The sequence below is a fragment of the Miniopterus schreibersii genome (genome assembly GCF_964146895.1).
Source record: "Miniopterus schreibersii genome assembly, chromosome: 3".
Taxonomy (NCBI): Eukaryota; Metazoa; Chordata; class Mammalia; order Chiroptera; family Miniopteridae; genus Miniopterus; species Miniopterus schreibersii.
In genome coordinates, this window is record NC_138103.1 from 9458262 (window position 1) to 9471071 (window position 12810).

The window sequence follows — 12810 nt, forward strand, 5'->3', positions numbered from 1 at the left end:
CTGTGTGCAAACAAGCCCTTGACATTCATGGCCATTTGGCCTCAGGGTAGGGTGAGGAGGAGGCCCTGGCTCTGCCACTTGATCCAGGCCTCTGTCCCCTCACTTATCTCTCCCACTCCCAGGCTTTGTTAGTTTACCTCTGGGAACGCAATTAAAAAATATTTTTTTAATTGGATTTTTTTGTTTTGAGAGAGAGAAACACCGATTTGTTGTTCCACTTGTTTATGCATTCATGGGTTGATTCTTGTATGTACCCAGACGAGAGATCAAACCTGCAACCTTGGTGCATTGGGATGGTACTCTAACCAATTAAGCTACCTGGCCAGGGCCTCAATTTTTGTTGTTCCTTGGAGAAGGAATGTGATTTTCCCAGCTCCTGGGGCTCTTTCTCCAACCACCTTGGCTGGGTCAGCTGCCAGAAGCCCTGGCCCCTCACATCCAGCTCCCCTCCCAGCACACTCACAGAGAGCCAACATCTGTCTTCTCAGGTCCGTTCAGTCTCTTTCGCATCAGCCCTCTCCTCCCTGCCCCTCAGCTGAACTCCAACTTCCACGCCCCCTCTCCCTCAGACATCAGCACATTCTCTGTTTCCTGTCCACTTGGGTTAATGGCCTTCTGTGGGAGGGATCCCAAAGGGTGTGCCTGCAACTGCTCCTAGGCTTGGCTGGATTTTGGGGTGCCCTGATCAGCAGAGCCCCGGCCAGTCTCCCTGAGATAGCTGTATAGGGCCTGGCTGTGACCCAGGATGGCCAGGCCTAGATGTCACCCATTTCCCATTGTCAACCTTTAAAATAGCTGTTTTACCAGCGAAAAATGAGTTTATTTGGAATGGCAAAGGAATTGCAGTTTTGGGCTTGCAAACTATGGTGAACCACAGGCAAGTCTGGAGAACAAAAGGGAATGTTATTTTATAGAGAAAAAGGAAGTTGGGAGCGATATAAGCAAAAGTTCACTGGAGGAGAGCAAGAGTTCAGGGTGGTGGTGGCTTCTCATTGGCTGGGCTGTTGCTGGGTAAAGAGAAAATCTTCCTCCTGCTGGAGCAGTAAAGTGGGCTGCTTCCTGCTGGAGTCTTCAAGGTGCAGTGAGTGCGGGGGAGCTACCCTACCCCTTCAAGGTTTCCTGACTCCAACTGTATAAGGTTTCCTTTATTCATTTTCACATTTCCCACTTTGATCAAATCTTTCTCTGAAAGCATCACTGACCAATAATCAGTTTTCCTGCATTTAGTAGTTTTGCCCCTCTGTGTCAGGAAGGACCTTTCCTGTTGTCATGTTCCATGTGGGAGGGAAAGTGCATAGAGATTGGAAATGGTTAACAAGGAGGGGCAGAAGGAAGGATGCCCGGGCATTCCCACCTGAAGTCGATCTTATCAAGGGTATAAGCATTGCAGATTATCTCAGAGCAATGAACCGGCATCATTTAGTGCATCATTTCTGCAGAAGCTTGACTAGCAATAGGTACAAAGTTTGACAATTATACAAAACAGCCCTAGCTAGTGTTTCTCAGTGTTTAGAGTGTCATCCCATGTACTGAAGGATCCGAAGGGTCACAGGTTCGATTTCCAGTCAGGGCACATACCCAGGTTGTGGGTTCGATACCCCGGTCAGGGAATGTTCGTGAGGCAACCAATCGATCTATGTTTCTCTCTCTTCCTCTCCTTTCCTCTCTCTGTAGCATCAGTGAAAAACATCCTTGGGTGAGGGTTAAAAACAAAAAGAAAATTATACAAAACAAAACGAGCAAAATAAAATCCAGTTTGGGGGGGGTCTCGCCGCCACTGCCCGTGGGCCCCGAGGCTTCCCCGGGTTCCCCCAGCCGGCCCGCGAACGAGACGCGGGGCGAGCTGCCGCCGGGACGCGGGGCGCAGTGCGGGCGGCCCGGCATCTGAAGGAAATGGCCTTCCTGAAGGCCAAAGATGGCTTTTCCGCGTCCTGCCAACTGCTGCCGTTTCTCCAGAGGGGATCGCTCCTCACGACATGAAGTCCTGTCACAGAATCCAGAAGCTCCCCTTTCAGGGTGCACGTCGAGGTGGAGTATTCCGTCTGCAGACTCTCTGTGGCACTGCCCTGCTGTCTCTTGGCTTTGGGTCAAGGAAAAACAACTGAGATTCACACATGGAACCCCTCTGCATCGAGTTCCAGAGACTGAAAGAGAACTTGGAGGTCTCCACCCACGTGGAGAAAATGGAACAGTATTCTGAAATAATTATTTTGTTTATATCTGCACTTCATATCTTCACTGGGGACATCTGAAGCAGAGACAGCAGGAAGGAGGGCAAAAGGAGAAAGGAAGTGATGGGAAGAGACAGAGAGAGAGATATGGTACAGGAAGAAGATTCGTTGGAAGAGACTGAAACAGACACGGTTCTGGGGAACCAAAAGGCCAAGATACACCCTCAGGAAAATAGACATAGAGCTACAGATCCAGGGATGGTAATTCACACATGAACAAGAGGAAAAGACAGGTAAAATGAGATGTACAAAAAGAAAGGAAGTGAGGCCTTGTATGAGCATCATTCCCTTAGGCTAGCACCAACAGCTACGTTGCATTTGAAGATACCTGGCACCGAAAAGGAGGCAACTTGTTCTTAGGACTGAAAATGTGGCAGGAAGAAATGAATGGCCCTTCTCTCTCTTTTTTTTTTTTTCTCCTGCACTTTGCACTCTGTAAAACACCTTATCGATACGGCCTTGCACTGATATTTGTATGTGTGTTTCCTCTTTAAGCTGTGTACCTCTAACGGGAAGGTAGGGACTGCTGGTCCAGGAGGCAGCAGCCATGGCATACAGCGCTGGGGTTAGGGTCAGAGGACCTGAGTTCCAGTTCTGGCCCTGCTACACATAAGCTGTGTGACATGGGGAAAACTACTTAACCTCCTGTAAAATGGGGGGTCCTCTACCTACCTTACAGGGTGGCTGTGAAGATTAGATGGAATGTTTTCAAACGTACATGTTAACTATATGTTGAGCACAGGCAAGAGGCTATTTTTCTTCATCTTGGTATCATTGCAGCACAGTTTTTTCCTGTTAGGCTTCTCAATAAACATCCATTGGACTGAAGGTGCCCTGGGCCTGGCTTGAATGGAGTCCAGACTGCAACTTCCCCAGTTTTATCCTGGACTATTTGCAAAGGCAAACGACATCTAGGAAGCACAGTCACAGCCCAAACACATGGCTTCTACAAACAGTGACCACAGCTGCACACCACAGGGAAGTCTTTGCTTTTGTACACAATGATAACGCTCCCTGTCAATAAAAAGCAGAACTTACACAAAGAAAAAAAAAATCCAGTTTGTATAATTGTCCTAAATCAGGAGCTCAAACATGAGGTAACCAGCTAAACAGGTCAAAGGACCATGGAGAATCAGGTGAAATTTGCTGTAACAAATGGACTTGTTCCTTAAATTTTGTGTAATTGGGTTTCTACTTATCCAGAAGAATTTATCCATGTGCAACAGATGACGTTTGCTATTGCAAACTAAAACATGGTTATTTTCAATGGACATAATAGACTTTTGCAATATCGAAGTATATCTCCTTTTATCAGCTGTAGATCAAAAGAGGCAGGGGCTAGATGAATCAGGCACCCTGTACCATCTCAAAGGTTGAGAGTTTATGAGTTCTAAAGGGGCTGGATCTGAGATTTAGACGAACCAATGGTAACACTTTCGGCCAAGGTATTTGGAGGGTTTCCACAAATTTTGCCAAATGAGTTTTGATAATGACGTTGGTTGGTTCAACTAGTCCTGAGGATGGTAAGTGAAAATGCTATAGAACTGGCCAAATGGCACAGTCTTGCCATACTATTTGACCAGTAAAACTGGTTCTCTAGTTGCTATGGAGTTCAAGAGGGGTTCCCCAGGTAGGGATGATTTCTCCCCCCCCCAATAGGATTAGGCACAAGAGATATGTAGCTTGTCAACATGGAAAGGCTTTGATCCAATGGGAAAACACAAATCATTACCAAGACGTACTTATATCCATGAGTTGGGTAGATGAATAAAGTCCATTTGCCAAACCTTGAATGGCCCATTGGGCAATTTAAAATGGCTGGGGTGATGTGGACAGTTTCTTCTGGATTATTTTTTGGGCAGGTGGGGCAAGAAAAGCAGGTACTTTTTGTGGCCTTATTACCGTTTGTACACCAGTATTGGTTCATAAAGGTTATAATTTTATCAGTAGACCAATGATTCAATGCATACACAGTAGTCAGTAATGGGAATTTAGAATTTCTGGCAGGAGTGGATTGTTATTTGGCCCAAGCAGAGTTCTCTTTTTATCGAGCCAATAGTTATTAGAGTTCCAATATTGTTTTTCCTTTAATGGGGCCAATTTTAGAGCATTGCTAGTCAGTTTTTCTAAATTATCATATGGGAGAACATCCCTTTGTACCATGACAGAGGTTTGGCTGTTGGTTCCTTTGAGAGCTGTGTTCTTGGCGGAAATATATCAGCAAGATTGTTTCCTTTAGTCTCCAGGGAGTCAAATTTGGATTGCCCAAGTATCTTAATAGCCAAGGTGGCTGGTAGGAGTATAGCATCTAATAGTTTTTGGTCTTAAGAGCCAGTTTTAATTGTATCCTCATTAGAGGTAAGGAAACCTCGAGGTTTCCATAGCATTCCAAGGTAATGAGCTATCCCAAAGGCATAGTGACTATTGGTATAGATGTTTGTGGTTTTGCCCTTGGCTAGAGTACAAACCAGAGTAAGTGTATATATAATTCAGCCAGTTGGCAGGGGTAGCCAGAGGTAAAAGTGCTGTCTTGATGACTTCAAAAGTAGCTACGATAAGCATACCCAGCTCAATATTTACCATTTAAATAAGAATGATCAGCCCTGGCCAGTTGGTTGGAGCATCTTCCTGTACACTGAAAGGTCACAGGTTCAATTCCTGGTCAGGGCACATACCTAGGTTGTGGGTTTAGTCCCCGGTTGGGGTGTGTACATGAGGTAACCAACTGATGTTTCTCTCTCACATCCATGTTTCTCTCTCTCTCCCTTCCTCTCTCTCTAAAATCAATGAACATGTCCTTGGGTGAGGATTGAAAAAAAAAAGAAAAATAGATGTTTAAATAAGCCTGATCAGTAAACCATGAACAATCTACATTGCTTAAGAGGAACTTCTTTTAAGTTATCATGGGCCGTCAAAAGGTGATGTCAGCACCAAGCAGCCCTGAGGGGTTTTGTCAGTGAAGGACGGGATAATAGCCAGGTCAAGCTTAAGACAGGGAGAAAGTTTTGAGTTATACAAGGAGTGGTCAGCAAGAAGATTTCATAGGTGAGACCACTGGTGGGAAAGCATTGAGTGTGATGAGAATGCAGGAAGGCATCAACTGCTTGGGTACAAGATTATGGGGGGGGTGGTGTGGAATCCCATGACTATTTCTTCAGTGGACTTAACCAAAAGGACAGTGGCTCTGAGGCAAGAGGAGTTACCCTGTGCCACACCGTCTGGCTGCTGGCTGTGCAACCCTAAGGGGTGATGGCGATCTCCATGCTTTAGGGCAGTGATTTTTCAACCTTTTTCATCTCATGACACACATAAACGAATTACTAAAACTCTGTGGCACACCAAAAAGTATATTTTTTACCGATCTGACAAAAATAGTGTAATTTTTAATCATTCACACCGGACGGCTATAAATAGTCAGACCCTGCATGCTTTAAAAATTCTTGCGGCGCACCAGCTGAAAATTGCTGCTTTAGGGTGAGCGCCAGAGAGGGACCCTGGGCCCGGGCAGGGCAGAACGCCAAGGGACGAGTCCCGGGTTCAGTCGGCCCCTTCCTGCGTCCCCACCGCCTCCGCCCCGTCACTTCCGGCGTCCTTTCCGGCCGGTGTGATGGTCTCAGACCCGAGGAAGGGCGGCTCTGGGCAGCGTGTTCCACAGCCATGGAGCTGGATGACCCGGCCGAGGCGCTGACGGAGCTGCGTGAGCGAAAGCTGAGCCTGTCGGAACTGCTGCAGGTGGCAGCGGGCTCGGGCCTGGCCGCCTACGCCGTGTGGGCGCTGGTGCTGCACCCGGGCTTCCGCCGGGTGCCTCTGCGGCTGCAGGTGAGGGGCGGGGCCTACGGAGGGACGGAGCTCTGGGCGGGGCCAAGGCGGGGGCGGGGCTTGCGTCGAGGGGCGGGGCCCGTAGCGGTGAAGCTGGGTGAGTCCTGCGTTTCAAGGGCCAGCCGGGCTGTGGATTGGGACCTGTTTCAGGTCGGGCTGGACAACCCGTGCTAAGAAAGGAGTCCAGGAGGCAGGCTCCGCCCGGCGATCAGAGGGATTCCGATTTGGGGACCAGACATGTGAAGAGCCTGAGTGGCCAATGGACTCCAGCCCTCCCAGCCACGTCTCCTTGCCCAGGTGCCCTACGTTGGGGCGAGTGTGCGGCAGGTGGAGCACGTGTTGTCGCTGCTGCGAGGCCGTTCTGGAAAGCTGGTGGACCTGGGCTCTGGCGACGGCAGGATTGTGAGTAGTGGGGGAGGGGTGGGGGGGTCGTCGTCACTGCGCTCTTCTGCCAGCGCACCTCCCCACCTGCTAGTTCTGACGCTGTTGGTGCCTACAGGTGCTGGCTGCCCACAGATGTGGTCTCCGCCCAGCTGTGGGCTATGAGCTGAACCCTTGGCTGGTGGCGCTGGCGAGGCTGTATGCCTGGAGAGCAGGCTGTGCTGGCAGTGTCTGCTACCACCGTGAGGACCTCTGGAAGGTAACCTGGGGAGTCCTGCACCCCTTCAGACCCCATACCTGATCTCCACACTTCCAGTTCTGGCTTGGCTACCCAGATGACAGCCCCAGGTGCCCCTGCCTCCTAGGTAGGCTGGGGGTTGGCACTCAGAAGTTGAGGTAACCCCGTGCCCACCAGACCTCTTCCAGGGCTGGAGTTCCATTCCCTACTGGGGTGACCTCTTCTTCCTACAGGTGAGCCTGAGGGACTGCTACAACGTGTCTGTGTTCCTGGCCCCCAGCGTGGTAGGTCTGGGGTTTGCTAGCCCCCGGGGAGGCCCAGGTCACCAATGTGTGTGCTGGGCCTGGAGGAGCTGGGAGGGGGCAGTTGTGTTCTGTCCTGCCCACCCTACTCTCCTACTCTCTCCTACAGCTCTCACTGCTGGAGGGAAAGCTACAGGCAGAACTACCAGAGGGGGCCCGTGTGGTATCTGGACGTTTTCCCCTCCCCACCTGGCAGCCTGTGGCTGTGGTGGGTGAGGGCCTGGACCGTGTCTGGGCCTATGACATCCACAGTGGTGGGCCAGTTGGGCAGGATGCCCCAGCACCCAGTTCTGCCTTGGCCCCTAGGGTCCCTGATCCTCAGACTGGCTGATCATGTGGACATAATAAAGACTCAGTGAGCTCCACCCTGATTCTTGTGTGGAGGGTTGGGTTGAATGACTTCCGACTTCCCAAGGTGGGGCTGTGGGGGGAGGGTTCCATGCTGGCGGGGAAGAGTTTTGCTCCAACTTTATCTGATGACTGGCTAGCGGCTGCGGGTCCTTGGGTGCTGAGGCTTGGCTGGAGGTGCGGCCCCCACTTTCTGGGGGTCTCCTGAACCCACCAGTTTCCTCAGCCTCAGGATCTCCTGTTTGTACCTGCTTGGAGGGACTAGGCTTAGTCACCTGCCTGGCCGTGGACAAGCCCTGCAACTTGTGTTTGGGATCCACACTCATCCCACCTTCCCAAGAACTAACCTGCCTAAGTGCTGGTCCACATACTCCTGAAGCTCAGAAAGTTGCGCCTCAGCCATCGTGGCTCGAACTAGCAGCTGTGCCCGCTCCCTTTCCAGCTTTTCCTGGCATGGAAGGGGCATAAGCCATGAGCTACAACAGAGAATGAGGAGGGATCCCTGGCCAGGCCTTGCCCCTCACTACCTGGGTGCCACGATAGTAGTCCTGGAGTTTCTGGTGGATCTGGGCCCAGGATGCAGCTTCCAGGCTCCTGTGAGTGGAAAAGGGGGGTTGACATGAGGGCAGGTGTTGGCCCGGGAACTGACCTGTGGCCTGGCTCAAGTCGGGGCACCTAAATACTTGAGGTGCCTGCTGGGGGCAAGTTCAGGACAGCATGGGCCAGTCCTGCAACTATGGGAGCCATCTGTGCATGGGGGGCAGGGCAGCCCAGGCCAAGAGGGCACCACTGGCTCTTCAGGGACAGTTAAGCCACAAGCCAGCTTGGAAAGCGATCCCAGTGTCTATAAGGGGGGCCCTTCCTCTATGCTGGGGGCCTGCATAAGCCCCTGCTCATCGCACAGTTGGAAGCATGGAGGCCCAGAGGCAAGGGCTGTGAGGAGGAGGTAGCCCGCTCCTGCCCTGTCCTCTGGACTTGACTGAAACATCTTCCAGACTCTCTCTAAGCCTCCCATTCGAGGTCAGCCCCTTTGCCGTCAGGGCCTCTCTTCCCCAGGCACTTGGTTTTTCTGTAATTATTAGTGTCTCCCATACAGACAGGCACGAGAGAGGGCACAGACCCACCACCTTGTTCACTTGCAACCAGAACCCTGCCCAGCAGTTAAGAGTTGGTAGAATAAATGAATGACTCCCTTGCAGGCCCCCCTAACACCCACATCAGGGCACTCACCGTGGCTCTGATGTGCTCCCCTGGGAGGCTTCATCAGGTCTCTTCTGTGGGAAAAAGAGCAGTGTGCTGAGTCATCTGTGATAAGCTGCGTGATAGGGATTCTTAGTAGCTGTACAAGGTGGGCTGCTCAGAGGCCCTGGCGTAGGGGCTTTGCTGAGCCTGGGATGTGCCCCAGGGTGAGTTCTGGGCTCTGTGCCCCAAGGCCAGTGTGGGGCAGCAGGGAGGGGTCACCTGGACTTGGAGCTTCTGGAGCTGTGTCTTCAGCTTTGTCTGGTCCTCCTTAAGGTGGCCAAGCTCCGTGACCAGGTGCAGAGGCAGTGGCTCCAGGTCCGAGATGACTGCATCAGAGGTAGCCTTGGGGATCCCAGGAGCCCCATTGGGGTCCACCAGCACCTGCTGCACACTAAATCACATAGGAGGTCATGTAGAGCCACCCTACCCCAGATGCCCATCCCAGGGGAAGGGCCTACCTGTAGGCACCTAACAGTTCCTGATGCCTTTGGCTCAGATCTGCCAGGCGTTTGCGGTAGACACGAGCAGCTCGGGCCAACTGTTGCTCACGGCTGTGGTGTGCTGCTCGGATGTCCTCCAGAGTGGTCTCCAGGAAGGTCCGAAGGGCTACCGCTGTAGGTGCCTGGCTTGCACCATCTGCATACTCCTGGAGGAGATGGGGTGGGGCCTGGGCTTGGTAGGGCCCACACCCCTCCCCACAACCCCCTTTGTGGAGCAGGTCCTTCAGTGCTGCAGGTGAGGCCCAAAGGGCCTCTGAAGCAGTCCAGCAAACCCAGGCCAGGCTTGGGCACTTCAAGACCTGGAGGCCTCTCACCCACAACAGGGCCACCCTGCCCAGTGCTCACCACCAGGGCTCGGGCGCAGCGCTGCAGCCGGATGGTGTACTCCTCATTCAGCTTTTTGAGTTGCAGCTGCAGCTTGGCATTCTCGGCTTCAGCCTGGCGGAGCTGGCCCTGGCAGGTGGACAACACCTGGGGATGGAGACACCCTTGAACCTGTACTTCTTGAGGTGGACCTCTACTAAGCTTATAGGACCTCTACCTCCCAGATCTCAAAGTGAGTATGGCTGGGCCTCACCACGGCTTGTGCAGCCAGTTGCTGCCCAGCTTTCCTGGCCTCCTTTTGGGCTCCCTGCAGCTGCTGGCCAAGGGCTGCCCTGCAGACATGGATGTGAGGCTCAGTCGGGTCCAGGATAGGGGACTCTCTCTGCCCCTTGGAAACACCTGCTGCATGCACTGTGCCAGGTAAGGCAGCCACTTACATGTGCATCTGCAGTGCTTGCTGCTGGGCCCTGTGCTGCTCCAGCACCCACTTCACTTCTCCCTGTAGCTGTGGAGTACACAGGGCTGGTTGGATGAGATTCCAAGCTCTGGGTCCCCTGCACTGCCCCACGCCAACCCTGGGCTGGCAGAAACCAGGACAGGCCCCCGGGCTAGGTGGCTGCACACTCACGCCATTTCCCAACTTCTGCAGCTCGTTCTCAGGAATCTGGAAGTCCTTGGGCTGTGCCTGTACCAGAGAGGGAGTCCCAGTCTCACTGCACCCCTGCTGCACCCCTACTTGGCTCCCACCCACCCAGGACCTCCATGAGCTCATGGTGACCTGAAGGATGCGATAGTTGCAGTGTCCCTGACCCCTGGCCTTTTGCTCAAGCTCCTGTGCAAATGCCTGGAGATGCCCGGGATCAGTCTTTGCTGGGGCTGCATGGTCTCCATGCAGCTCCAGCTCCAGCACTCGGCTCTCCAGCCGCAGCACCTGTGGGGTGACCAGGGTGAGTAGGTGCACCTGCCTGCTGGGACAGATCAACATCGAGATTAACATCCATCTGAGCACACATGGACACACAGTGCCTACAGGACATTCAGGGACTCAGATACTATGTGACTGCCCTGTCACATGGGGCACATCTGCACCCTTCACAGCACTGGTCCTAGGTATGCACCCCTTAAGCACTTGGGCTGGCACATTTGGGCACACATCAGTACCCACCTCACTCTTCAGCTCAAAGATTTCAGCCTCGTACTGCTCCCTCAGACGATGGGTTGTGACTTGCAGGTCAACCAGCTCCTTGGAAATCTGCGGGTGGGCGGGGTGAGAGGTGGTACCTGTAGGATCCTGTGGGCACCCTCCCTCCTGCTAGCTCCTCAGGGCCCCCACACTCACCTGCAGCCGCAGCTCCTCACTCAGTTCTAGATCTGAGGGTAGCTCTGTCTTAAGACTAGTAGCCCAGGCTGGGGCACCCCCAGAGGCTTCTGGCAGCCAATCCTCAGTCAGTGGTAGAACCTGGGGAGGAACCACCACCCATCCCCCAGGTGGGTCTCAGGCCTAGGCTGTGACCCCCCACTTCCACCCCCACATACTCAGCCTAGCTGAGGTGGGGAAGCCAGACTCACGGTCAGGATCAGGCCCAGGACATGGGTACCTGCAACCCCTTCTGGTCCCTGAGGGGCCAGGGAGGACCTCAACCCCATGGCAGAAACAGCAGCGTTCTGGGAGGACTTACATTCTTGATGGCCCGAGATGGGGCCCCTGGCCTGGGGCCTGGGGCTGCCCCACGCTCCATAGGCAAAAGGAACTCTGGCTGTCCCAAGCCCAGTGCAGCCTCGTTTACCGGCCTGTTACTGCGACACCAGTGGCTTGTGTTGCTAAGGCCTCTGTTGGTCCCCGGGGTTTCCTGCCTCCCCGCCCTACCCCCGCCCCCCTCAACACACAAGAGGGCAGGTGGTGGGGGAGGTGGGGGGAACTCTCAGCTCCTTCCATATATTGTCACCCATTTTATCTGGCTTCAGTTGCCTGCCTCAGCTGGAAATGCAGACCAGCACCCCCGTATTTATCCGAGGGGCAGATGGAACCAGGGGTGCTTGAAATCGCCCAGTCTGGGCAGGTGTGGGGCAGCGCGCTCGAAAAGGAGCTGCCGCTGCTGTTAGTTACCCTCACGCAGGGTGCCCCGCCCCACCGAGGGGGCTCGCACACTCAGTAGGAGCCTCCGGTGTGCCTCCCGGTGGTGGCTGAGTGCTGGGGCAGGCAGACTGCAGACCCTCGCACTCCCCAGGCTGAGGGGAATGGGCGCAGTCAGGGGCCGGGTAGATCGGGAGACTCCGCCCGGCGCACGCGCGCCCAGTGCGGGGCGTGGGTCCCCGCCCGCGCAGGCTCTGGGCAGGGCGGGCTGCGGGCCGTTGGCAGCGGCCGGGTGAGCACCGCGCTCAGTCCAGGTCCCGTGAGCAGTGCCCCAAAACCACCTTTGTCGGTCGCCCTTCAGACCGGCTGACGCAGCCCCCGCGAGTAAGGAGGCGGCGGGGGAACTGGGCTGCGGGGCTCGGGTCCGGCTGCGGCGTGAGGCGGCAGGGAGGGCGGGGCAGGGGCCTGCAGGAGGAGGCGTGGCCTACCTGGATCTCGACTTGGGATGGAGGCGGAGCCGGGGGAAGGCGTGGCCGGGAAAACGGGTTGGGGGGCATAGCTCAAGGGGGCGCGGCCTGCAGCCGTCAGTAGCTTGGTAGGGAGCCGGCGTCCGCAGCCGCCGGTCAGCGTGAGCTTGGGGAGAGGGACTCCAACCGGGTCCTCTGGGTATCCCTGGAGTAGGGAGCGGGGCTCCTTTCCTGGCCCCAGGGTGTGTGGGGAGCTGACCCCTCCCCCGCACAGCCCTGCCTAGGACCGGGAGAGGGAAGTTCCACCCCGAGGAAGGAGCTCGGAAGGCTGGGAGCCTGTTTTGGGGGAGGCACGGAGTGGATGAGCTGTACGACCCCTGAAGGTCATCCCTGTGCTTGAAAACTACATGGTCCAGTCATCGAGCATGGACATGGCCAAGAGGGTGAGGGCAGGATGTGGGCCCAGGTTTCTTGGCCAGTCTCCCGTTAGAGGCTCCCGACCACCCTGGTTGGAGCAGATCCTTCCTCTGCTCTCATCTCTGGTGGTTTGGCATTTAGGGTTCCTTGATTGTAACTTGGGTCTCCTTTGGGGTTAGGACCGCCGCCTCTGCCTCTTTTCCCTTCTGGCGCCTGTTCCATACACTCTGAAGCTCAGTAAACACTGGATCTCCCCCGCCACCCTCACCTTAAATGGCCTGCCTAGGGTGCTGTGCATGCCAGACCTGGGCGGGGGGCACCTGGAGTATTTGCAACTCCTTAACTCCTGTCCCCTTCAGCTACTGGAGATGGTGGGCCTGGAGGGGGTATCACTGACCACGGTACTGACCATCCACCACCAGTGGTGTTGTTGGGGCTGGCTGAACCTTAAGGGCATTGGCCCTACT

General features: G+C 54.6%; 2 protein-coding genes across 3 annotated transcripts; one reads left to right on the top strand and one right to left on the bottom strand.

Moving 5' to 3' along the window:
* Positions 1–5561: 5561 nt before the first annotated feature.
* Positions 5562–11223, bottom strand: CCDC78 (coiled-coil domain containing 78). The gene is made up of 14 exons (XM_081131150.1): positions 11065–11223; positions 10725–10844; positions 10551–10637; positions 10164–10316; positions 10014–10070; positions 9823–9890; positions 9639–9717; positions 9407–9532; positions 9020–9207; positions 8781–8952; positions 8550–8593; positions 7847–7913; positions 7667–7767; positions 5562–7567 (listed from the first exon to the last, which is right to left on the bottom strand). Exons 1-14 carry the CDS (start codon positions 11122–11124, stop codon positions 7456–7458), a joined length of 1434 nt encoding a protein of 477 aa, XP_080987276.1. The 5' UTR covers positions 11125–11223; the 3' UTR covers positions 5562–7455.
* On the top strand, positions 5889–7342 carry ANTKMT (adenine nucleotide translocase lysine methyltransferase; the record flags this gene model as incomplete). Of its 2 annotated transcripts, XM_081131151.1 has the most annotated exons (5): positions 5889–6050; positions 6348–6452; positions 6550–6690; positions 6903–6953; positions 7081–7342. In XM_081131151.1, 5 exons carry the CDS (start codon positions 5889–5891, stop codon positions 7300–7302), a joined length of 681 nt encoding a protein of 226 aa, XP_080987277.1. In that variant the 3' UTR covers positions 7303–7342. The 2 variants fall into 2 exon arrangements, with proteins under 2 accessions (XP_080987277.1, XP_080987278.1); XM_081131152.1 differs by lacking the exon at positions 6903–6953.
* Positions 11224–12810: the final 1587 nt, after the last annotated feature.

Bases quoted from the DNA above. Each gene is read 5' to 3' on its own strand.
- CCDC78 (XM_081131150.1), bottom strand. From the start codon at position 11,124: ATGGAGCGTGGGGCAGCCCCAGGCCCCAGGCCAGGGGCCCCATCTCGG. The intron at 10,071-10,163 runs GTCACCATGAGC...TCTCTGGTACAG, and splicing joins GCAACTATCGCATCCTTCAG to GCACAGCCCAAGGACTTCCA. The intron at 9,533-9,638 runs GTGAGGCCCAGC...CTCCATCCCCAG, and splicing joins AACTGGCTGCACAAGCCGTG to GTGTTGTCCACCTGCCAGGG.